We start from the raw sequence: 25,252 nt of genomic DNA, 5'->3' as shown, positions 1-25,252 counted from the left end.
GAATCACGCCCTGAGCCGAAGGTAGACGCTCAACTGCTGAGCCACCCAGGCGTCCCAAACCCTAGGTTATAATCTTTTTCAAACTGAAGGAATTCTGTTTTCTTTTTTTTGTAGCATGTTTTCTGTTCTTTAGTGGTACACATAAAAACAGGAATAGCTGAAAATGCATATCCTAAGATAAGCAAGGCAGTGCAGATTTAAGTGAACAAACCAGAATTGCTATGATTGATGAGAACCTGGTTTGGTCAGCATCTATTTAAGGTGTTTTTCTGTCATAAATGAATGATGCCACCTACAAATCACCTTAGGGTATATATTCAATGCACTGTACACAAAAACAATAGGCACAAAAAGCCAGTAGCTTGCCCTGCAGCAAATCTACATGCAAACATTCAAAACAGCTATTATGACCAGAGGGCAAAGGCACAAGCAGTTGTTATGACTATGTACACATCTCTAATTCATCATCTTAGGCATTTGTCAAGATTGCAAAAAAAAATGTAGGGAAATCTGGGGCTACATTTAGTCAGGAATGGATGCGATAAAAGCTAAGCTAAAGAATTCACTCTCCTGGAGTACCTGAGCGGCTCAGTCAGTTGAGCGTCGGACTCTTGATTTCAGCTCAGGTCATGATCTTCTCAGGGTCTTGGGATGAAGCCCTGCATAGGGCTCCACGCTCAGTGGAGTCTGCTTGTCCCTCTCCCTCTGCTCTTCCTTCCACCTCCACTCGCACAATCTTTTTCTCTTATATAAGTAAAATCATAAAAAAAAGAATGCAGTCTCATTTAACCAATAATTTGTTGCATACTCTTGTGCTTTGCAGTGGGTTGGTACATTTTCAAAGGCAGCTGCTATATTTTATTTTCTTTAATAAAATAGCCATACATTGTATGACAACTTGGGAGTCTTCAAATGTTATTTACCTACCAGGTTTCGATAAAATACTAGGTTTAAAGAACTGGAGGTTTTAGATACCTGCTCTTTTTGAAGAATAAGCATGATCAAACTTGAATGAGAATGTTTTCAGAAAAATTAAACACAAAGTAGATTTTCACACTTCAATAGAGGTAGTAAGTCTGAACACTTACTTGAAGTATCTCTCTTAGTCACTTCACACTTGCTCCAATTTTGTCTCTAATAGCATATTGAGCTACTGTAAATCAAATGAGTACAAGTGCTTAAAATGGCGCCTGGTACATACAACTGTTATCTGTTTATGAAAACTAAAATTAAAACTATAGTTTTTCTCCCACCAAATATAAGCTATGTTGTACAGAGTGAGAGACTAAGAGCAATCCTGAAAACAAAAGCTATCAAGATGATATATAAATCCATACAGGAGCTTATAATAAATATTTTCCTATTTTCTGATCTGGAGACGGTTCACTAGAGTTCTCTTATTTGAGGGGTGCCTGGCTGGCTCAGTCAGAAGAGCATGCAATTCTTGATCTCAGGATCATGAGTTCAGCCTCACAGTGTGTAGAGGTTACTTAAGTAAAGCTTAGGGAAAAAAAAAAAAAAAGGTTCTCTTAAAGATTTTTACACAACTGCAAAGTTTACTTTATATTCAAGGAAGATCCTCCCGGCATTAGTTCTTCAAATACACAATTAGAATAAGAGCAATTGTTACAAACTATATTTGAAACCAATTTCCACTATGTTAAGGAAGTATATCCTTTCTCAGCGGTCTTCCCTCTTAATTCTAGCTACACACTACTGCCCCCTGCAGCATCTTCAATTCTTCCAAATTGCCACCCCGATTATCACAAACCTAGTTTCCATCTCTATTAAATATCTCAGTAAAAGGGATATGTGTCTGTAGAGAAGAAAAAGGAAGGCCCCTTCAAAGAAGCAAGAAGGCGCTAGAGCAAGATGTCCCAGTCCAAAAGAGCCCATCTGGGGAGGGTTTTCTTAAGGGTCCAGCAACAGCCCCCAACCCCCAGAGGTTCTTTCTAGCATTCATAAAGCCTGTCTCCCAAGATTCTTAGATTTTTAATTGGAAAAAATAGTATAAGTAAGGGTAAACATTTAGAAAGGGTAAAGTGAAAAAGATAATCAGTGAAAACATTTGGCTTAGGGGATCCCTGGGTGGCTCAGCGGTTTAGCGCCTGCCTTCGGGGCAGGGCGTGATCCTGGAGTCCCGGGAGCGAGCCCTGCATGGAGCCTGCTTCTCCCTCTGCCTGTGTCTCCGCCTCTCTCTCTAATGAATAAATAAAGAAAATCTTAAAAAAAAAAAAAAAGATAACATTTGGCTTCTATTCCGAATCCTAGATAGGTTTATGTGTATAGAAAAAATATGTATTATTACAAACATGTTTCTTTTTAAACAAAAATGAAAATACATCACTCTGCTTACCATTCAAGACAAGAACTTGAACTAGGGGTGGTGGAAGGGGAGGAGGGCGGGGGGTGGGGGTGACTGGGTGGCGGGCACTGAGGGGGGCACTTGACGGGATGAGCACTGGGTGTTATTCTGTATGTTGGCAAATTGAACACCAATAAAAAATAAATATATTATAAAAAAAAAGACAAGAACTTGGAGATTGCCCCCTATCCCGCGAGATTAACCTGCATTATTTATTTATTTATTTACTCATTCAAGAGACAGAGAGAGGGATCCCTGGGTGGCGCAGCGGTTCGGCCCGTGCCTTTGGCCCAGGGCGCGATCCTGGAGACCCGGGATCGAATCCCACATCAGGCTCCCGGTGCATGGAGCCTGCTTCTCCCTCCGCCTGTGTCTCTGGCTCTCTCTCTCTCTCTCTCTCTGTGACTATCATAAATAAATAAATAAAAAATTAAAAAAAAAAAAAAGAGACAGAGAGAGAGGCAGAGACACAGGCATAGGCAGAAGCAGGCTCCACGCAGGGAGCCCGACGCGGGACTCGATCCCGGGTCTCTTGGATCACGCCCTGGGCCGAAGGCAGACGCCCAGCCGCTGAGCCACCCATGCGTCCCCCTATGTAATCTATTAAAAGCAAGTCGGTTCAAACAAAATAGGTTTTAAGTCAATCAACCTTCTCTCCAATAGGTCCTGCCACAACTTAATTAGCTTTTTGCTGTTACTAAGCCTTATTATCATATAATGCGATGGCTCTGAGGCTTGAGCGGACGCTGGTATCACCTGGAGCGCTCGTTAAAACAGGCTGCTGAGACCCCTCGGATTTCTGATTCAGGAAGTCTGGGGTGGGCGCTGAGACTTCGCGCTCGTAATAAATGACCAGACACGGTGCGGAGGTTGCGGGGACCACATTTTGCGAACCAACCCCCACCATGCGTGCTGCGCTAAACTCCGTCCCTCCCACCTCCCAGCACCACTCGTCTAAGAAGGCACACGCGATTGACCCCTCGGGAACTTCAGGAAGGGCGCACCGGTACCTACTCCTAAATAAGCCACGGACTCTGCACGCGCAGCAGAAATTAGGATGAGACAAACCTACATCCGGCGCCTGGCGCAGCCAAGCTACGCCATTTCCTTTCTGCGAAGCTCCGCCCACTCCGCGTCTCTAACGCGAGCTAAGGTGGGCGGCCCAGGGAAAGCTGGGAATCACGTGAGGAGGTGACGTCTCGCGAGGCTTTTAACCTCTCGCGAGGCTTGACCCGCTTCTGTCTTTTCCTCCTTCTAGTGCCCGGCTTTTTCCCCTCCCCCTCATCGCTGACCAAGTTCTTCCTTTTCATACCGAGTCGCCTTGTTGTTGCCGCGGAGATTTTTTTTTTTCCTGCTGCTGCTGCCGCCGTCGCCGCCGCCACCACCACTGGGCTCCTTTGCCCCGACCCTCTCCTGCGCCCTGCCCCCAGCCCCACCCAAGGTAACGAAGCCGATGAGGGAAGAGCAGGGCCTCGCCGGGCCTGGGCCTCGGGTTGGAGCAGAGGCCTGAGGCCGGGCAGCGGGCGGGCCGCGCCGGAGAGGCTTGGGCAGCCGGCTGGAATCCCAGGGGCCCGGCCCCCCCTCCCAGCCGGGGTTGGGCCGGGCCGGGCCGGGCCGGGAGCTGCGTGCGGTGGCGGCGACGGGGGCCAAGCGGGGAGCCGGTCGGGTGGGGTGGGGACGCGGGAGGCCTCTGGAGGACGCCCTCAGCCTTCCTGCGGGGCGCCTTGCGGTAGGAGGCTCCGGCGCCGCCGGCGTCCGCTCCGGTCGTGTTTTCGGTTTCCCTGGAGCTTGTGTTTGGATTTGGAGGTCTGAAGTCCTCGAGCAGTTGTGGCGGGCTTGCTCTCGCCCCAGGCTGTGGCTGGACGGGAACTGGAAGACAAGGGTCCTCGGAAACCCCGCGTGTTTGCTTATGCACCGAGAAGGGATTCTCGTGTCGTATTTTCCGGAGGAGAATGAGCCCGATGGGGTGAAAAAGGCACGCTCCTCAGAAAGCCTGAGCGGGACCGTGTTGGTGCCGTTTCTTTAGTGAAGGAGCTGCATCGGCGATATTTCAGTGACCGAGTGAAACATTTTTTTGCTCTGGAGAGAGGTTCTAAACACACTCCTATCTCACGGAGGGAGTATTATTGTGTAGTTAATCCAAAAGCCATTTCTGTTTTGTTTTGGACGTAGTATTGAGTGCTTAAAAGTACTTTATCAAGTCTCCACTCTTCAACAGATTAGTGCTTTTTTTTTTTTCTTTCTTTCTTTTTTTTTTTTTTTTTTTGGTGAAGCTGTAACACCAAAAAAAAAAAAAAAAAAGCCAAATAGAGTGGCCTCCCTGTTACAGAAGTTTAAAGAAAATTGGAAATTATCCTTCTCCCTTTTGTCTTAGCTCTTGTTTTCTGTTCTGTGTGGAATTTATTGGACGTGTTTATAAACTGTGGAATCCATTGCCCTGAAGCTTGGGTTTGACTCACAGCTCTTCTAATTAAGAGTAAAGGTAATGGTAATAAGTTAAGCTGCAACAATGAATTACATTGAGGAGCAAAACTGGTAAGGATGAAGGCAGGCAGACAGGGAAATTATTTTTTTTTTATGGTGCTTTTGGTTCAGTTTTCATGATCTTACTCTTACTTTCCCCAGATGTCAGAAGATCTAGCAAAGCAGCTGGCAAGCTACAAAGCTCAACTCCAGCAAGTTGAAGCTGCATTGTCTGGAAATGGAGAAAATGAAGATTTGCTAAAATTAAAGAAAGACTTACAGGTAAGTACAAGAGGACACTAATAGTTACATTGCTTGGAAAAAGTATTCTTTTTCAAATGATCTTATTACTTAGAATCCAAATCCCTCCACCATTTGGAGGGGGATATTTCCTCTCCTACTCTCCCTTGTGTGTACATGTGTGTATGTACATAGGCATCTATGGCTCATAGAAGTAGGGTTGCTTCCTCTGTTACAGACCTCAAAATGAGTAAAGCATTGTTCTGTTATGTAAATCTTGTGTGTTGATATAACTTAAAAGTAAGTTGGTTTTAGAATTTTGTCAAACCTTCTAGAGAAGAGGTACATTTAACTTTACAGTAGAAAATGCTTTTATTTTTAAAGATCTGGCAAAGGAAATTTAGTTCAAAAGGTAACTAAAAGAAAAATATGAGGAATTAAAAAAATGTTAACTATACTGGAATTAAAAATATGTGGAAGCATTTTATAAATGATAAAAACAATGAGAAAAATGTAACCTGATTAAGATTCTTTTTAATGTTACAAGATTCTTTGAAACAGAAATGAGAATGTGTGTGTATGTTTCAAAGCTAGCAGGTAAACAACTTGTATTAAAAACATAAGAATATCTAAAGAGATACTTGGTTTCTGCATAAATGTTACATAATGTTTGAATTTAAGGCTAGATTTTACTTGTTGATACTTGTTGAAATTGAGTGGATGTGGAAAGATCTGTTTTGTCTGTCATGGGAAAGTTCAGTAGGAATAAAACTTGGCTTTTGAAAACCTGCACTGGGGTTTCAAGACAAAATCATTATAGTAAATATCTATTGTTTCTCAGAACATTAGGTTGATTAGTGAAAATCCTGTGTGTATATATACACATGCATATGTATAGAACTTTATTTTTAAAAATTTGAGAACTTAACATTTTGAACCTGATTTTTTTTGAGTTTTAAAAGATGTTTTTTTACTAGATGATCTTCCTTTACTGATTCAGTACAAAACTAGAATCATCTTTATCCTATCTAAATCCTTTTCCTCCTTTTATCATTCTCTTGCCCATTAAAATGAATATTTTAGGGATATCAGAACTGAAAATAAATGAAACTTCTTTGAAATGGGGTCCAAATACAGGACTTTGAAAAAGTTTATCTGGGCATAATTAAAATGAGTTGAAAATTTTTAGGTTCAAATTATAGATTTAGGATAAACATGCCTAAGGTTGCAGTAATATATAGTTTTTAAAAACACAGAAAACAGGATCCCTCTTCAGTATGTAGAAGTCAGGCCAGTGAATTTGAGAGTGCTAGTCAATACAAAAGATGTTTTGGGAGCAGTTTCTCCCACTTCCAGGGCAACGTTCTGCCTACCTCAAAGAGAGATCCTGGAATGCATCATTTACCAGCTTAAAAGTGGTCCTTTTTTTTCTTTGAAGAAAATAAAACATTGTTGATATTATGTATATTGTTTCCTGGGCAGTTGTTGGAAGGAGGGATATGTGTGGAACTGGTGGAGGGGAATTTAGGAATAAAGATTAAAACAATATTATTGTGAAGTGGGTTTTTTTTTTTAATATTTCTAAATTTTTTTTAGAATTTTTATTTATTTATGATAGTCACAGAGAGAGAGAGAGAGGGAGAGAGGCAGAGACACAGGCAGAGGGAGAAGCAGGCTCCATGCACCGGAAGCCCGACGTGGGATTCGATCCCGGGTCTCCAGGTTCGCGCCCTGGGCCAAAGGCAGGCACCAAACCGCTGCGCCACCCAGGGATCCCCCTTTTTATTTACTTATTTATTTATTTATTTATTTAATTTATGGGATCCCCCTTTTTAATATTTCTAATATTTAATAAACTCTCAGGAGTCTAGGCAAATTGCCTTACTGTGACATGATCTCTGGTGGAAGTTTTGTAGGGAGAGAGACTGTCGTGGTAGGCATTATAGTAAGCACATAAGTGGCTTACTTAGGGTTCACTTAATGATGACCTGGGGGTTATTTATCTTTAAAGTTTCCTTTTTCTATAACCATTTAGAACAGCACTGATGTTGCATATCTAGTTTGTAGTACTGTAGCCACTAGAGACCACTGAATATTTGAAATATGGCTAGGGTAGCTGAAGAACTGGATATTTTATATTATTCAAGTAGCCACTTGTGACTACCACCTTGGATAGACCAGGATATAGAAGCTTAAGTTCTAAAACTTCAGATAATAATACTTCAGAATGTTTTTCCTGACCAATTTTGATCACGGTTTTTTTTCTCTTGTTATGAAAATTTTTTTATTACAGTTTGCTAGATACAGGTCTGTTTTGAACTGAAAATTACTCAAAGGTAGAAGGGATCATTGACGATTAGATTAAGTCTGAAAAGTGTTTGGATATCTGCTTCCACCTAGTAATTGTCATCTCCATTGATTACAGTTACAGCTCCTGTTTTGTCGTGGATTTCTAAAAAATAGTTTTCCTTTTTTTTTTTTCTCTCCTCTGTTTTCTGGGATATACCTCATGCCTTTGATATTTAATTCTGCCTTTTATATTTGCTGAAAAGTTGTTCAGACTGATGACTGAATTTGTGGCCTCCTTTATTTTGTGTTCCTCTAGTGGAGTGTCTTTACCTTGGTTATGACTGTTTGCCCTTTCATTTATGACAAAATGCTTTTCTGCATTTTTTTCAGTGACTTCATTTTGCCAGTAAGGCTTCCATGTTTATCTTTTTATGTACTGTCTTTCATATAGAATAAAGTTACTCAGCAGGCAGCACGTTAACCTACTGAGGTCCTAATTGCCTTTTTTTCACTTAAAAAAGTGGGTGTAGTAAAAATCTAGGCTAGCTACCTGACTAGTTCCCCAGGCAGTCTGTGATAATCACAAAAATAGTCAATTTATTAGGCTGTTTTGCTGAATAAACTGGTTCTAAAGGAGGCAGGGGTCAAGTCACTTGTCTCATATATTACAGTGGCTCTCTGCATCCCCGAAACGCCTTCCTTCAGTAAGCAGAGTGCTTGAGTGCACCCTTTGACCTGCTGATATGTAGATCACAACATCTGATGCTTCCTGGAATTGCCGATTACTGTAACTGCTGCCCATCTGTCGATGAAGGAGCAGTTTCAGAACTCAGACTTGGGGGAGGAAAAGTAATTAATGGTATGTACCTTTAAGAACCCCCTCATACATAAAATAGTTTCTCTAATACTTTGGTCCATATGCACATGTAAAGAAAACATTGAGAAGTGTCGTCATAGTTTGTCGGGAGGGATATGTGAAACATGGCAAAATGAAAGGACAACTAGGGATAAGTGCTTTGGATTTTTTTTTTTAAAGTGTCACTTAGTGCAGGGCTCTGAAAATTGTAACATGCACAGCTTTTCAGAAGCCTTTGGTGAAAATACATTTCCTTATGAAATGTGTACTTAATCTGCTAATAAAATGGCAAGTAGTTCTATGCTAAGAGAGGTAGAGTTCTAAATCTGAAACCTACAAATGGCAGGAATCGTGTTTTGCTTTAGTTAAATGGAGTTATTTAAATGATAGGGATTGTGTGGGCTCTTGAGTCAGGATTACTGGATTAGATTCTTGGATAGTAGTTGGTTAAAAACAAGACTGGATAATTTACTTTGCATAGTACATGATCTATTTATTTGGAAGTTCTTTGCTTTATTTGCAAAGGATTGTCTAGTTAAAAGATACTTAAATGGCTCTTTGTCACCTAATAAAATCTCATTGAAGATACTACTCTACTAAATTTTTAACTCAAATCTGAGTTAGTCTAGGGTTTTTTTTGTTTGTTTTGTTTTGTTTTTAAATTCACATAACTGGCCTTTCTCCCAGGGCTTGCCTTTTTGTTTTTTGTTTTTTTTTTTTGCTCAACTATTAGCTTTTCAGAAATAGCTATGAAGATATAGAATCTTTAAGAGAGGAGCAGAATGTATATCTTTTTGGTTACTGAACCAGAACTATTAGAAAACTTCAATGGAGCCATAAGAAACTCAGTATAAAGCTTAACTTTGCTATATTTTCTTCCAAACGGTGTGATATTTTAAAGTATTTGATATGCAACAATGAGGGAAGAGGTATGCAGGTTCTTAAATCAGATAAGGTGATGCATAACATAGGTCTTCATTAGAATAAAAATACAGCAGATAGGTGGCACAGTTTATCAATTTGAACTGTTATCTTAAATTTTAACCAACCCTACCAAACACTCTTGAATGAAGTCAGTAAGTGTAAGCTTGAAATAGAAAAAATAACTTGCCACACAGTAAGGTATTGCCTGTCTGTGTGTTACATTTCTTTTATTTTTTTCATTTTAAATGGAGCCGTGCTAATGTGCCTTTTAGAATATTTTATTTTTTATTTTATTTTTTTTTAATTTTTATTTATTTATGATAGTAACAGAGAGAGAGAGAGAGAGAGGCAGAGACATAGGCAGAGGGAGAAGCAGGCTCCATGCACCGGGAGCCTGATGTGGGATTCGATCCCGGGTCTCCAGGATCGCGCCCTGGGCCAAAGGCAAGCGCCAAACCACTGCGCCACCCAGGGATCCCTTAGAATATTTTAAATCTAACCTGGTAATTTGCTTACCTGGATGGGGTAAGTTTTATAATAGATGAATAAAGACTACTGGCTTTTTATATGTGCCTATAGTATTTTAGTAGAAATATGTATGAGGAACATTTTTATTACTAATAAGGCTGCTTCAAGTGATTTGGGTTTTATTTTCTTTTGTTTTGTTTTTGACGGGGGTGGGGAGAACATACTGGCTAGAGAGTTAATACTGCCAAGTAATGCCCCATAAAACAGTCCAGATGCATGGAATATTTTTGACAAAGATATGAGATAAAAGTGAACTTGAACCCAGTTCAGTCCCTCATAATTGACTATTTCTAATATTAGATCTGTGTAGCTAAAACAGGTACTTAGAACTGATGCATGGTAGAGGCGCCTTGCTGGCTCAGTCAGTAGAGCATGTGACTTTTGGTTTCAGGATTGGGAGTGCAAGCCCCACATTGGGTGTAGAGCTTAACGTGAAAAGGGAAACAATGCACGGTATAAGCTCAAGTCTACCTTTTTAAATTAGTATTTGAGGTTAATTAAGTTTAAGTTGAAAGGCAACTGTTTGAATCCTAGTTCCACTACTGTAAAAATAAATTGTATCTTAATTTCTCTGTGAGGATAATCATAGTAACCTACATCACAGTATTGATATGAATTACAAATAAATATGTGTAGTGTACTTAATCTGCTAAATGGTGTGAGAGCTATCATCCTCAAAAACTGAAAACCTGTTTGTTGAAAGTAGGTGATAAGCGAATTATAAAAATAATATTATGGCTTTTGTTTTTTTTCTTTTTAGGAAGTTATAGAACTAACCAAAGACCTTCTGTCAACTCAACCTTCTGAAACTCTTGCAAGTTCAGACAGTTTTGCTTCTACTCAGCCCACTCATTCATGGAAAGTAGGAGACAAGTGTATGGCAATCTGGAGTGAAGACGGACAGTAAGTGTAGAAAAAACTCTAACTATAACATGAAATAATAAAATGCAATGGTAAGAAGTTTTTATTCAGTTTAAACTACCCTATTAATCTTTCTATGTAGACGATATGTAGAGCCAATTTGACTCTTGGGTGGTTAACCACTAATACAGTTTAGTTTTTAGCTTTGGATTACATTTTGGGGCAGTTGAAGGACTTGGATCCTAGAGGAAAATGAATGGATGGCTTTACTAATCTAAAATTTTTTTCTCAAATTGAAAACTGAGTGAATGGTTGGCTATCTTAGGATTTAGGTGAAGCACGTACACTGAAATTATTCCTATAAAAAAAAAATCTTTTCTCACAGAGATCAACCAGAGCACATTTAATAGACATGTAAGAGACTTTCTGACAGTATTTTGATTACAACTGCCTTTTTTGATAGTAGATGGCTAACTCCAACCACTCTTGTATTATCTTTACCAAAAAGCCAACTGATAGCAGAAGTCCCATTTGAGACAAGAATAATAGTTGAAGCACTGCAGTGTAAGTCTTAATAGGCTGAGTACTAAACCTTTACTCACCTGCTTACAGTCATGATATCTTTACAGGTGTTATGAAGCGGAGATCGAGGAGATAGATGAAGAAAACGGTACTGCTGCAATCACCTTTGCTGGCTACGGCAATGCCGAAGTGACCCCACTGTTGAACCTCAAGCCTGTAGAAGAAGGAAGGAAGGCAAAGGAGGACAGTGGCAACAAACCCATGTCAAAGTAAGTGATTTTGATGTTAGCAGTTTAAGTGTAATCTTCCCCATTTTGGTAGTTGAGGTAGTCCATAGTATCCATGCAGGCTAAATTAGGGTAAAAAGGTTATAATACTCTTTACCATTATTTTGAAGATTAGTAGTACAGGGTCAACCCTGTATGTGAATACCTAGGTCCACTTAGGCATTTAGTATATTTATTAAGAAGATACTATGTACCTCTCACCAAATCAGGTGTTGGGGTTCCATCACAGTGACTACCAAAGCTTGTGCCTTGTCCTGATTGAGTTTATAGTCTAGAGAACAAAATAATAAAATCAAAGGAGAACTTTAATAGGAAAGTCTACAAGTTATGAAGGGAACATAACAGGTACTTTAAGGGAACAAAGAAGAGTTACCTAAATTGCACTTTAGTCATCAGGGCAAATTTCTTTGAGAAAATGACATCGAAACAGATTTGAGAAGAAAATGAGGTAGTGAATGAACTTAAAAGTATGACCTTGGGCAAACTGCTAACTTTTTTCCTTATTTGTAAAACAAAGTTGACAGTATCTACATTGTAGGTTGTAAGGATTAAATGTTAGCATTTATAAATCATGTAGCACAGTTCTTGGCATGAAGTAAGATTCAGCAAATGTTTACTTTTAAAAAACAAAACGGTGAGAACATAGAAGCAACAGGAACAAATTCCTGTGGTAAAAACTTAGGGCTTGGGTAGTTTGACAAGAGAAAAGAGGTAAGAGGTTGAGAAGTCAAGGCCAGATCACAAAGAGCCTGACAGCCACTGATGCATTTCAAATAGGGATGATATGATGTGATCATAGTTGAGCTTTCAGATAATCACTGACAGCAGAGGGAAGGCAGCTACTGGTGGGATCCAGTGAGATGATGGTGGCTTGAACCCAGGAAGAGAAGTGGATGGTTTGAACGGTACTTAAGAGGTGGAATCAACAATATTTTAGTTAACTTACACATATTTGCCACAATTTTCTCTTTTTTGGATTTGTCAAGGGTTTGTAAAACCTAAGTTGTTACATAAATATATTTGAGCTTCAGAAAATTATATCGCCTAAGTATTCCAATGATAAAATCAGATTGTAGAACAATAATGTAACATGTCAATTTGTTTGTAGTCTTTGACATCAGTGTTTAAAAAAAAAAAAAAAAGCCTCTCTTAGCTTCCTAGTGGTGGTTATATGATACAGAGGCATCTAGATCATCTTGCCTCTTTTTTAAAGACCCGTTTCTTCATGCTTCTTTTGGTGAGAAAGTCAGTATGTAAACTGAACAGAAATTACTGAGAAAGCTTTAGGCTCTAATCCTATATAGAAGAGTTTTTTTTTGTTTTTTAAACCCAGTTTTTGTTTTTAGGAATTTTAAGTTGTGATTCCCTTTATACTGGTGCGTTCTTTGTATCTAGAGAAATAGTTTTATCTGCATTGCATCTCTTCAGACACTTTTTCTAAATGGAGCATATTAAACTTGCTAACTTGGGGATCCCTGGGTGGCTTAGCGGTTTGGCGCCTGCCTTCGGCCCAGGGTGTGATCCTGGAGTCCTGGGATCAAGTCCCGCGTCGGGCTCCCTGCATGGAGCCTGCTTCTCCCTCTGTCTATGTCTCTGCTTCTCTCTATATATAACGCTCATGAATACATAAGTAAAATCTTTTATTTTTATTTTTATTTTTATTTTTATTTTATTTATTTATGATAGTCAAAGAGAGAGAGAGAGAGGCAGAGACACAGGCAGAGGGAGAAGCAGGCTCCATGCACCGGGAGCCCGACGTGGGACTCGATCCCGGGTCCCCAGGATCGCGCCCTGGGCCAAAGGCAGGCGCCGAACCGCTGCGCCACCCAGGGATCCCAGTAAAATCTTTTAAAAATAAATAAATAAACTTGCTAACTGTCCATTTAGAAATGGATAAAGGTTTAGACAGCTATTAATGTTAAAACTCATTTCTAAAATGCACCTGGCAAAAGCAATGTAAATGTCAAAAAGTCATAGTTTAAATATTTGATTTGAGGGGCATCTGGGGTGGCTCAGTCAGTGAGCAACCAACTCTTTATTTCGGCTCAGGTCATGATCTTGGGGTGCTGGGATTAAGCCCCATGTCCTCAGTGCAGTGTCTGCTTATCCCTCTCTGCTGCTTCCCCCACTTGCACACACTGACTTTTTCTGTAAAATAAATAAAACCTTTAAAAATAAATTTGATTTGAATGGGTAATAGATTAGATATGGTTTGAAAGCTTCCAAGGATGCTATGTATTTCAAGTAACATTTCTTAGTAGTACTGGGTGATTGACATTGTTGGTGTTGGTGCTTCTATTCATGTAATGTGTAAGCTTATTACAGGATTTGTTTTTTATTCTGCTAAACATTTCTAAGGAAATCATCTGTTAAATCTTAAGAGTTGACATTTAGCTGTTATATCCACACAGAAAAGAAATGATTGCCCAGCAGCGTGAATATAAAAAGAAGAAAGCTTTGAAAAAAGCACAGAGAATAAAAGAACTTGAGCAGGAAAGAGAGGACCAAAAGGTTAAATGGCAACAGTTCAACAACAGAGCCTATTCTAAAAACAAAAAAGGCCAGGTTAGTAAATCCTTTCATCATACTTCATAAATTTCAAAAGTATAATTGTCATTAAAGTAACTTTAAAAAGAAAAAGGAAGTGCATAGGCTTAAAAAAATACATAACTGGATCTTGAGAGGCACCTGGGTAGCTCAGTGGTTGAGTGTCTTCCTTTGGCTCAGGTTGTGATCCCAGAGTCCAGGGATCAGGGCCTGCAATCAGGCTTCTCGCAGGGAGCCTGCTTCTCCTGCCTATGTCTCTGTATCTCATGAATAAATAAATCTTTAAATAACCAGATCTTCAATTCAGAATCCTCTTCAATCTTCCATTTGGCTTATTGTGCGAATATCTCCATTAGCCATTGTCTATCTGCAATAGAAACACTATGAATGAGAGAATTTATATCAGGAATTACAAAAGATCGAGTTTTTTTACCCTTCAATTAACTGCAGTTTGAAAAACTATATGCTACCCTACATATCACTTAGAGGGAGTGTGATGAACTGTACCTGCTTTGTAAACATGCTTTATGTGCTAGGCCTCATTGGCAGATTTTATTTAAGAGAGCACTCCAGTTCCCTTGATGTACTGTACTTCTTAAGTGTATTTTGGAAATTTTTTCCCCAAAAAGCTAATCAGAATGGTTTCTGTTTCATTCCCAATAGGTAAAGAGGAGTATTTTTGCTTCACCTGAAAGTGTAACCGGCAAAGTTGGAGTAGGAACTTGTGGAATTGCTGATAAACCTATGACACAATATCAAGATACCTCTAAATACAATGTCAGGCATTTGATGCCTCAATAATCAGAAAAACTGTTGGATTTCATCTCTGCAGGGCTTTACATTTACCTTTTTATCCTTATATTTTTCTAAAGGTAAATTATTTGTTAGATGAGTAAGGAAGATACCATTGTCGTCCTTGTTTGACTTCAATAGAATGAAACTTGAAGAAATTGCATTTGATAACTGCTATTCATTTAACTTTTCGTTACTACTACCACAGTTTCCTCAAAGTTTGTTGAATAAAGCAACTTTTCTAGATAGATGCTGCATAAATACAGCACTTAGATGAATTGTTGATCTTCCTAATATCAGGCCCTTACTTAATGGATGGTGTGTACTTTTTGTAAAGTCCTAACTTGGAATTTTCGGATGCTTTTAACTTGCCACATATTGTAGCAATTCACCAGAACATCAAGGCAAAATACCAACCTGCTAAAGAGATCCTTTTTTTTCTTGTTTTCAACTTAAACCTAGCTGTTGCAAATTAAGCCTAAAAATAGGTTAATTTGTAAATGGCAACTTTGTTTTGAGGTTTTTCCTTAAATAATTTGTTTTCTAAGCCCATTAGGCTATCTCTAAAATTGATCCAGCTCTTAAAATTTTTTCATTGAGTTTTAATTTTATGTAAGAAACCATGTTTAGGACCAGCTACCATTTCTAAGGGTTTTTTGTTTTGTTTCTAACGTTTGCTCTTTTCCTGTGTTTTTTCCCTTATGGTAGTGGTATCATTTTTTGGATGTGTAATGTTTATAAAAGAAAACAAAAAGCTGATGTATAGCCCTGTATACAGTGTAGATACTATTTTTGTAAAAAAAAAAACAAAAAAACCAAGGCTAAATTAATGAACAAGAGTACTGAATGTTTCATCATTAAAAATTTCTTGTATTTCTTGTGCATTAATCTGACCATAATTTCCCTGTATATTATGTTCATGTAGCTGGGTTTGTAATTTTTGTTTACTAGATCAAGTTGTCAGCATTTGTTGGTATAAGTGAACATCACAGTTATCCTGAGTTGAGTTTAAGCCAAATATATGCATAGTAAAGTATCTTCCTATTACTGGAAGATGGTGATTTTTAGGATATGTGTTAATTTCAGTTTTTGTATGTTTAACTTTTATTAAATAAAGTGTTCTTAAAATCTCCAGGGTGTGTTACCAGAAGGGTGGTGAAGTCCTAGCTGGCAGCACTGATACGGTGATTAAGCTTCAGTGTACTTGCATTCATGATTTCCACAGAAGAGAATATTGAGTATGTGATAAAGGTTTCAATAAATCCTTATGTACTTCTTACCTTAGACTTAAGAAATTGGATCCTAAAGGACAACTATTTTTATTTTCAGGGCTTGTGCTGTGTATAGAGATGTTTGTACATTTTTGGGAAAAGGAAAATAAAAATGTTAATGACGTTTAAATATTTGGCAAATTAAAACTTAAGAGGACAGAGATGAGGAGTAGGATTCTTTATCTTGCCCCTTCACCTCCCTCCCAACCCAGGAGGACTACTGTTTTCCTTCCTATAATTTATGGCCACAAGGTAGAGCGTGTGACAAAGTGAAAGATGAAGTCTTTTTAGATACAAGGCACAAATTATAGCAGAAAAGGGCTACTGAGACTGAAGAACTCTTAAAAATACACTGTTCTCATTAACAGTATAACACATTTCTTAACTAATAATGTATCTTTGAAGAATTACAAAGAAACCCTTTAAATTCAGAAGCACTTGGAAAGAAATTTGGTACAATTGTATGACCACATAGAATGTGTTTTGGTGAGATCTCCTTGGTATGTTTGTTGGAATAGTAATTTATCTGTTATTTGTATAGGCAAGAGTGTTGTGTTGAGACTTGTATCTCCTTTGACCCAAGGGCCATCCTTTCCGCACATTAATTTTCCTGGAGGGGTTTTGCAGGAGAGAGAAAAGGAGTAACGGTGACCATACTATATAAAACATTTTTTAAAATGTAGCAGGAGATCAGGAGTTTTGGTGTCAAAGACACAGATGTGGCCCTTTGAAGAGTCCTAGTGTCAAGAGTAATGATTGTTTCTGGACTAAACTGAAAGGATTCCTGGGGGATGGAGCACCTATCTCTTAGAGTGATACTTTAATGAGAGGCATGATACCTGTGATATTTTACAAATGAAGGTAGCTAAGTTCAGTACTCTGAAACCAGATACGACACTTTGTCTTATGAAGCTCTGTTACAAAAATAGTTTCCCTGTCTAAAAGGGAAGGGAGTCTTGAAGCCCTGAAACTCACTGAATGAACCATTAGTCATGGACAGCCCTTCAGTAGCTTTGGTTGCATGGATCTCAAAACTTGATACTTTTGTTATTGACCATTTCAAGACAAGAAACAGTCCCAGTGCCTCCAAAATAATTACATTTTAAATTTTAGTATCACAGATAAACTTTTTTTTAAATTAACATGTAGAAAGGCCATATTGAAGAGCAAGGACTCAGGAGCCAGACTGAATCCTGGCCCCTCATTTTTACTTGTGTGCATAACTCCTCTTTGTCTTAGCTTTCTCAGCTGTAGGATGAAAATACCTGTTTCGTTAGGTTATAAGCATGAGTGAGTTCATATGTGTAAAGTGCTTAGAATACCTGACACAGTAAACATTACAGAAGTGTTTGCTGTTTACTGTGCAGGTGGTAATGATGAATAACTGTTTCCTTAAAACTTAATGACAATTCACATAATGGATAATGCCCATTGTTTATAATTTGAAGCCGCTATAAATGCATTCTTGAACTGTCAAGTTACCAAAGTTACATATTAAGTACATGCTAGTAGAAATTTAAATTTTTATATTAGAATTTGTTAGGGTATGTCTGGGATGGGAAGGGTGTACAGGTTATAATAAAAGTTACCCTTAATGCTTGCTTAAAGAGGAATTCCTAGATCTGGGTCTTATTCCAGACCTATTTAAGCCAAAGCATGTCTGTTTTGGACAAATATCACAGATTCTGATGTGCATCCCCAGTCTAGAACCATGTTTTAGGTTAAATGTAAAAAAGTGATTTTTCAAACGAAGGAATAATTTCTAACGAGCAGTTTTTTAAGCCAATTATCAAGATTAGGCATCAAACCAAAATGAAGTGCATCTGTTTATCATAACTACTTAAAAAGCTTTGTCACAGTGAAGGGTGTGCATGTACATAGGTGCATGTGGGTATGTTTCCATTACAATGCAGTTTTTTTTTTTTTTTTTTAAGATTTTAGTTAGTTATTCATGAGGGAAACAGAAAGAGACAGACACAGAGGGAGAAGCAGGCTCCACTCAGGGAGCCCCTTGTGGGACTTGATTCCAGGACTCCAGGATCACGCTCTGGGCCGAAGGTGGCGCTAAACTGCTGAGCCATCCAGGGGTCCCTACAATGCAGTCTTAATGCTGAGTGTATCTGCCTTTAAAATAGGGGAAGGGATGCCTGAGTGGCTCAGGCCATGATCTCAGGGTTGTGAGATCTCAGGGTTGTGAGATCATGGGGCTCCACACAGCAAGTAGTCTGCTTGAGATTCTTTTCCCTCTCCCTCTGTCCCCTCCCTGCCTCCCCACATCCCATTGTGTGCTCTCTCAAAATTTTTTTTTAAGAAATAGCAAGGGAAAACCATCTGATAAATGAAAATCATAATTTTTAAAATGTAGGTTGTAATTATAAAAGGTGAAAAATCTATTGCTTGTGCAAATTTAGCCAAAATATTTTTAAAGCTTTGGTTTGGCTTTTTGCTTCAACTTGGACATTAACTGAAAGACTGAAGAAGGGGAAAAAACCCTTAAAACCAAAAAGGTCTTTTATGAAGATCTTGAAAGGGTTCCATACTATCTCCTGAATTGTATTATGTGTATTATACTATGAAGCAACCAGTTAGTATAAATGGTAATTTACCTGTTCAACAGTAAATGTAAACATTCTTTATATCTAGGATTTTTGAGTTGCGAGTTAAACTGAATTTTTACTACAGTGGAGAGGAAGAACATAGCAGGCAATAGAACAGGTAATACCATAGTTTAAACAAAAATAAGTAATTGAATCCCCTTATACTATGATTTTTATGTATAGATACATTTTTAAATACCTTAAGAGATGCAGGGACCAACATTGGCATTCTAAGAATTTGTCTTGGCCCAACCAACAGAAAGTAAAAGAAAACATAAGATGAAGGTGTTAAGAGTTCTGTGAGGTTATTCAATTGCCTTTTTTACCTTTCAGCTTATGTATATATAAAGGCGGTTCTTTCATGGCCTTGAGTGGGGTAAAGCAGATCTGAGAATACTATTGGGCTTGTGGTAGTTGACAGCTGAGCTAACTAAAAATACCAAATTTTGGATAGTCCTTTTTCAGTTCCCAGAAAATAAAAACTGATAATTTACTTACATTAGGTATTTCACCAATTTACTTTTATGAAACCAACACAGACTTACTGAAATTATTAAAGTTGTAATTGGCTTTTCCCAGTTACTTTAAGATCGCAGCTAAAGAAGCCATAGTTAAACGCATTAAGAAAAATGATTGCTTTTGGTTTGAAGAGTTACTTTCTCAATTTGAGGCCCAAAGTTATGTTTATTATTTTGCTGGCTCATGATTTACCTTTCTTGGTGAAACTGATGTGCTTTTGCTTTTCCCCCCTTTCAAGCCCTGTACTCACTTTAGCAAGATGCAGTGCATTTCTGACCAGAGAAACAAAGAATTCAGGCTTGGAGGACACTTGACTCTATATCCTGAGAAAACTAGAGTTGAAGCCTGAGACCTGCAGCTAGGCTAGTCTTTAATAGATGGTAATTGTCCAATTGTTCATTGCTCAGAAGTATACAGGAAGGAGTAAGTATCCCTTCGGTTCTTTCGCTAGGATTTTCCCCCCAAAAGCATGGTCAGGTTTAGTTGACATAGCTTTCAGAATGTGATAAAGATAATTTAGAAGCAACTGGCTTCTTAAATTTGTATTTTTAATACACATTTTAGAGCTATGTTATGGATTTTATGTTTCTACAATACTGTTTGGTACTCTGGTGCAAAAATATGAGAGAAATATCCTAGTTATTGCCCTAGCAAATAAAGACTTTAAGCATTTCTCCGTAACGAAAAGCTAAGAGCTTGAGGAAATAGAAAAAATTTCAAAATGATAGGAAGTTAGTTGGCAGTACTTTAAAAGAGTTTCATCTAAGCCATTTCCCCTAATAATTTATGATGGTACAGAAAGGTAAAACAGAACCAAGAAGTGAAGTTGCCAGCCAGTATGTGTATTCTGAACTACACTTATTTTTTGGAAGAATCTAGGTGTATTCCACAAGAAAACCAGTTTCCTATTAGATCTAGTATATGGGCCAAGAGTTTTTCTTGGCAAGGCGAACACTAAATATTAACTAGGGCATTATGAAGTTATTACTACTAGTGTTTAACAGACTCAAGCTCAAGTTAGTTGTCTTTTTTAGAAAGACCAGGTAATCACTAAAACCGCTGATACATCAGTCTTATAAAGTCTTTATTTAAAAAATTCTATAGGACATCAAAATTGACTTCTTACAAAGTATAACCTGTCATGGAATTCTGTGAAAATGAACCATTTTATTTATTAGAAATAGTCTTTCTTCTGCAAGACCCAGAGTCAGAATAACTAAAATTCAAGATTAGGATGAAATTAGAAGGTTGCATTCATCAGAGAAAGAAGAGAAGTACATACCTCTTATTTTTCTTCTGGTGCTACAAACTCCTAGATTGAGTATGTGTGGGGATTTACAAGTATCGGTTTTAATCCTTACAACCTTTCAAGATAGAGGTAGTATTTGTAACAACTTTTCAGGAGGAAATAATTTCCATGAAGAAATTAAAATAACTTGCCCAGAGTCCTTAGCAAATATTAGAACTAGGATTTAAATGTGACCCAAAGAAACCCGGTTCTTCCCACATTATGCTGTTAGGGAACATGGAATTTTTGAGGTGGGACGATAATAAAAGAAAGGGGAAAAGGTAGCTGGTTGCTTCTTCAAGTGGAAGAAAACAAACTTACCAACGAACCTTCCTCAGGAGGTTAAACAATTTTCTCATGAGAAATGACCCAGGAAGCAGTGTGGCCTTAGGTTAGGAAATTTGCCTCTAATCCTCAACCTTTTAAAATCCCTCCATAATGCTAAAAGCTGTCATTGTCATGGGGACCAGAAAAAACATTCCTACCAGAGTTCTACCTATTCTAATCAGAAACTACAGTCTGACTTTATCAGGATCTTCTTTGGTAATAAATATGCACTGAAATGGGATTTACCTGTATTAATACATTACTCGGGCATTTTACAGAAAGGGTACTTTAACTCAGGTTAGTGGGTGGGGACTAAACAGGAACTTCCAGACTTACTTTCAATTTAAATGTACAGTGTAGCCAAAAGGATTCCCTAAAAAGTTATTAAGAACAGATAATAACAAATGGCTTGTGTCCTACCTGAAAGCAGTAAGATTATCAGGTACATTAAACCATCTGCAGTTAGGTTACATGGAGTTATCAGTCAAGAAGGCACCTGTTTATATTACAGAACAGGAAATGACAATGATTCAAATTGTCATTAATTCTGGACTACTGACGTATCAAACACTGAGGAGATAGCTGCTGCTTAAGGTGTGGATGCCCATTCATACTTTTTCCTTCATGGAGAAGGGTGGTACAAAAAGCACTCGGGTCTTCTTCATTCACAATTTTTATTTCTTGCAATTAACTTTTATATCTTCAAATTCGATTTGTCTTTTAAAAAATTAATACTTCTTACTCATCATACAATCCACTCCCCTCCCACAAGGAAAACAAACCCAGGGAAGGAGTAATTTAGAGGGCAGTTGAAATAGGTACTATAGATTTGTGACAAAGGCTTCCCAGCCCACCAACCTGTACATATACAACAAAATGGCAGCACCTCAAGTTCTCCTGAATGAAGTCCAAAATTCCAGCCCTAGGCAAGTGATGCAAGTGAATGTCATGGGAATAACAAAATGGAAGCTCAGTCATTGGCTTTCATTTACTTTCCATGGTAGTTAGCAGAGTCTTTAAACTGTCTCCCTTGGGAAAGTCAAAAGTAAGCAAATATATAGAGCAACATTTTGACCCAGCCAGGAGTAATTATAAGTGAAACCAGAAATAATTTACCTGGGCCAGAGAAATGAATTTATCATGTTTTTCATTAAGTCCCCAGCACCTGAAGTAGCAAGTTCTAATAATGGGCTTCTAAAGGCATGCAGTTTTTCACACATCTACTTCAAAGAATTTCTTCCACTCAAACATAGCACAATCAAGGATAAAATATTCTCGGAGGCACAGGAAGAGCACAAAAACAAGTAAGTATATGCTGAGGCCTTGTGTATGCCAAGATGGTGCACTTCATACATAGAAGCAGTGAAAGCTGTTAAAGTGCTACTTACAAAGGATAGTCTAACATTACACACACAACTCAACTGCACTGCTAAATATGGTTGTCTTTATTTTCTTTTTCCTTGCCCAGCCCTATCTAAACAAAATAAAACTACAGGACTGAAATTAACAACCCATTAAAATCAGCAATAAGTTATGAAAATCATAAAGCTTTTTTTTTTAAGTAATTAAGGGTAGTTAAATTATTTAAAGTATACAAAGTCCAAAGAGCCAAGGGGTAAGGGGTCCCAGAAAGCTTCCTGGGGTCAAGGAAAGGGGAAGAGGGAACCTTGGATTTTGAAAGACAAAGGGGAACACATGACATCAAAGTGCAGGCTAGAAAAGAAATTTCACTTAAAACATTTCAGAAAATATTGATAAGAGCAACAATAGCACCTGCACAGTGGGACTGTGAGGAAGGAGAGAGACTGCCTGTAGGAAAATGGAAGCAGATCTTTACAATAAAATGAGACAAGTGCCGAACTTAACTATGTTAAGTATTATAGTGTGTCTACTATAGATATCAGATGGTTAAAAGCTGGTAAAAGGTAATGATTCTAAAAGAAAATAAAAACAGCATTGACCTTTTTTTCTACCTAGCCCAGACCTCATTCATTTTGTGCACTATAAAGAGGTGTGAGGTGTTTTATCATTATCAAATGCTGCATCAAAATAGATGATTTTTTTCCCATGTGTTTTTCCACTATAAAAGACATCTATGTTTTTTATGGACAAGCTTTAAAAAGATGTCATTTTGGTTTTCAACACATACAAACAGTTATCAAAATCTGAAATAAAAATGCTGCCGTGGCTCAGACCTTGGCCTGCTAATCTGCGTGCACAATTCTTCTGGCTCACGCAGACACAGAGGCATGGAGAGCTTTTTCCTTCTGGCCCCTCAATCCAAATTCATAGGCCCTGTGTGGTAGAGGCTGTCATACACAGACTGCCCCCACGCTGCCCAAGGGCCTAGGGCGGCTGACTGTCGAGCTGGCGGTTGGGTACCCTACTGCTAACAATGCAGGATAAGGTTAGCTTGCTTAGCATGGAATCCAACAGAAAGCTGAGCTGCATGATGATCCCTTTCAAAAGGCTTCATGGGAGTCTCTCCTTTTGCAGAGCATGAAATGAGCTTGCTTTTTTTTTATTGTATTTTTTCAAGAATTGATCATCCACAGGCTTCATGATAAGCTGTCCAAGCTGAGTTTTAATAGCTCTTTAGCTATCCAAGTTAATGCCTGATTATCTTGTCTTCTCATTACTATGGGTTTGATTTTGTTTTTAGGACCATAAAACTCAGGAAGGGTTCATAACCCCATCCTTAAATGTGTCTACTCATTGTATTATGAGCAAACTAAAGAAGAAAAAGAGGACAAAATCTCCAATGTCCTCTTTCAAATCAACTAAATCAAGAAAATTTCACTTAAGTTTTCTGCCATTAGAAACTGTGATTTTCAAATATGAATATTATGAGTATTTGTTCTGCTGGGGAGGCTCTGCCCCACTTTTTGCTAAGTATTTGCTTAAATAGAGGTCTTTTGACTCTTTTGTTCAAGTATAGTTTTGTTTAGTTTTAAAGAGGAGACTGCATCATGAACCCAATTTAAGAGATTGTTTGGATTGAATTGGCCCAGTGAATATTTTGCCCTGCACTGTTATGTCATGCTGGGTTCTAGGAAGTGAACGAAAGTTTGACACTGGCACTGGAGTAACCCTCGTCACTCCCAATACTCTGCAGGCTGCTGTGGTCATCAATGTCACTGATGCTGGTGGTACTGATATTGTCCACTTCTCCATGGGAGAACTCTGTGCTTTCAACATCCACTTCAATCTCCTCTGCCAAAAAGAAAAAAGGAAGAACATTAGTAATCTGAACTTTCAAAAACGAAAAAAGGGTATAAGAAAAAGTGATTATTTTTGTGCAATAATTATTATACAAGCTTATTATCAGTGATTTCTAGAGAACAAAAGTAACTGAAGGTGAAGAGACATGAATATATTTTGCAAAGGGGAATGTCTGGTATCCAGTGGTGGTCTCAATTTAGGCAGCAAGTTTACTAAAGCCTTTGACGCCAGTACGTCTGGACCTCCCACCAAAAGCACTCAGCCTATTTGGGAATTAGTGCTTAATATTAAAAGATCCTAAACCCCAAGTGGTTTAACAACATCTGTTTTGCATTAAACTAGAAACTAATTCTCAGTGCTGTTTGTTAATCAGAGTTGCCTTAAGGAGGGAAAAAGCATCAACTTAGTATAGGTGAACGAGAAAATGTATCACTTATTTTTGCCTTAGGTGGTCTCATTCTACAGACAGTTCTACAGACTTCTAGGAGTCATCATAAAGACTTCTGACTATTCAGGAACCAAACTAAGCCAGTCATTATAGAGGGAACTCTAAGAGATTTGTCTTCAACTCGATTTAATTTTCTTGCATCAAATATAGCTTGAAATGAGGGTGTGAGCCTGCAAAGTCTCTGGCTTATAATGAGATCTATAATAAAGATTATAGTAAAGGCATTTCAGTGGTTGTATTTTACTTCAAAAATCAAACATGTTTATTAAAAGAAATCCCTAAATACATATATGACCAGCTATTACCACATAGTTTGTTAAATACTACATATACAATTACCAGTACACCACATAAAATACAATATATACATTTTTAAAAATGAAAGGCAGTTGAAAAACTGTTCTCTCTCATAACAGTTAGAAATGAACTCAAGATTCTTCAATTCTTTTAAGCTCAAAGTCTGATGTTTCATATTTGGCAATGACTCTAAGGGTTCACACTGATCACAATTGCTTTAGGAAAAGTGAATTCTTGCTGAGCCCAAGAAGAGAGAGTAAGTTATTTCAAAGAGTATAATTTTCAAAAGGGCTTGTTGCTTCAAAAAAGTTATAGAAATCTGTTTCTAAAATGCAGTCATCTGTCCAAACAAGCTGTACAAACAATCCTCTGAATTCATAACTATTTGTTTTACATCCATAATGCTTTACAGGCTATTTGGTGTTTCCCAGTATCAAAGAATACTCATCCAACCTAAAACTGGAAAAGAATCTTGCTGCACTCAATTATATTATAGTAAAATGAGAGACTACTCTAGCCAAATGGACTAGAGATATTACTAAAAGTCCCCTATAAGACTGGGAAAGAGGTACTAGCACATGGGGACTACCAAAAAAATGAGAATCCTAA

The 25,252-nt window shown here is 38.1% G+C and overlaps 2 protein-coding genes and 1 long non-coding RNA gene across 16 annotated transcripts in view; 1 reads left to right on the top strand and 2 right to left on the bottom strand.

Moving 5' to 3' along the window:
• LOC112915988 (uncharacterized) overlaps window positions 1–3,524 on the bottom strand; it is a 37,268-nt gene extending 33,744 nt beyond the window's left edge. Inside the window, exon 1 of one of the 2 annotated variants that reach the window (XR_011997575.1) lies at window positions 3,380–3,524. This is a non-coding gene — a long non-coding RNA (uncharacterized lncRNA). The remainder of the gene's footprint in view (window positions 1–3,379) is intronic. The other variant, XR_003234225.2, reaches the window with a different exon arrangement.
• A 139-nt stretch (window positions 3,525–3,663) lies between these two features.
• Window positions 3,664–15,806, top strand: SMNDC1 (survival motor neuron domain containing 1). Of its 4 annotated transcripts, none has more exons than XM_025993466.2 (7): window positions 3,664–3,806; window positions 4,991–5,110; window positions 8,029–8,216; window positions 10,426–10,568; window positions 11,156–11,317; window positions 13,747–13,900; window positions 14,546–15,806. In XM_025993466.2, the coding sequence occupies exons 3-7, from the start codon at window positions 8,214–8,216 to the stop codon at window positions 14,681–14,683; spliced, it is 600 nt and encodes a 199-aa protein (XP_025849251.1). In that variant the 5' UTR covers window positions 3,664–3,806; window positions 4,991–5,110; window positions 8,029–8,213; the 3' UTR covers window positions 14,684–15,806. The 4 variants fall into 4 exon arrangements, with proteins under 4 accessions (XP_025849251.1, XP_025849232.1, XP_072596099.1 ...); XM_072739998.1 differs by lacking the exon at window positions 3,664–3,806 and adding an exon at window positions 4,380–4,900; XM_025993447.2 differs by lacking the exon at window positions 8,029–8,216 and having other exon boundaries at window positions 3,670–3,806.
• A 5,527-nt stretch (window positions 15,807–21,333) lies between these two features.
• MXI1 (MAX interactor 1, dimerization protein) overlaps window positions 21,334–25,252 on the bottom strand; it is a 79,869-nt gene continuing 75,950 nt past the window's right edge. For all 10 annotated transcript variants that reach the window (XM_025993434.2, XM_072739991.1, XM_072739996.1 and 7 more), the window contains one exon: window positions 21,334–23,889. In XM_025993434.2, coding sequence (XP_025849219.2) covers window positions 23,726–23,889 — 164 coding nt within the window. In that variant the 3' untranslated portion in view covers window positions 21,334–23,725. The remainder of the gene's footprint in view (window positions 23,890–25,252) is intronic.

This window comes from Vulpes vulpes, chromosome 15 (genome assembly GCF_048418805.1).
Source record: "Vulpes vulpes isolate BD-2025 chromosome 15, VulVul3, whole genome shotgun sequence".
In the NCBI taxonomy this organism is placed as follows: Eukaryota; Metazoa; Chordata; class Mammalia; order Carnivora; family Canidae; genus Vulpes; species Vulpes vulpes.
Note: the sequence above shows the minus strand (reverse complement) of the source record. Positions and strands in the feature narration are given on the sequence as shown.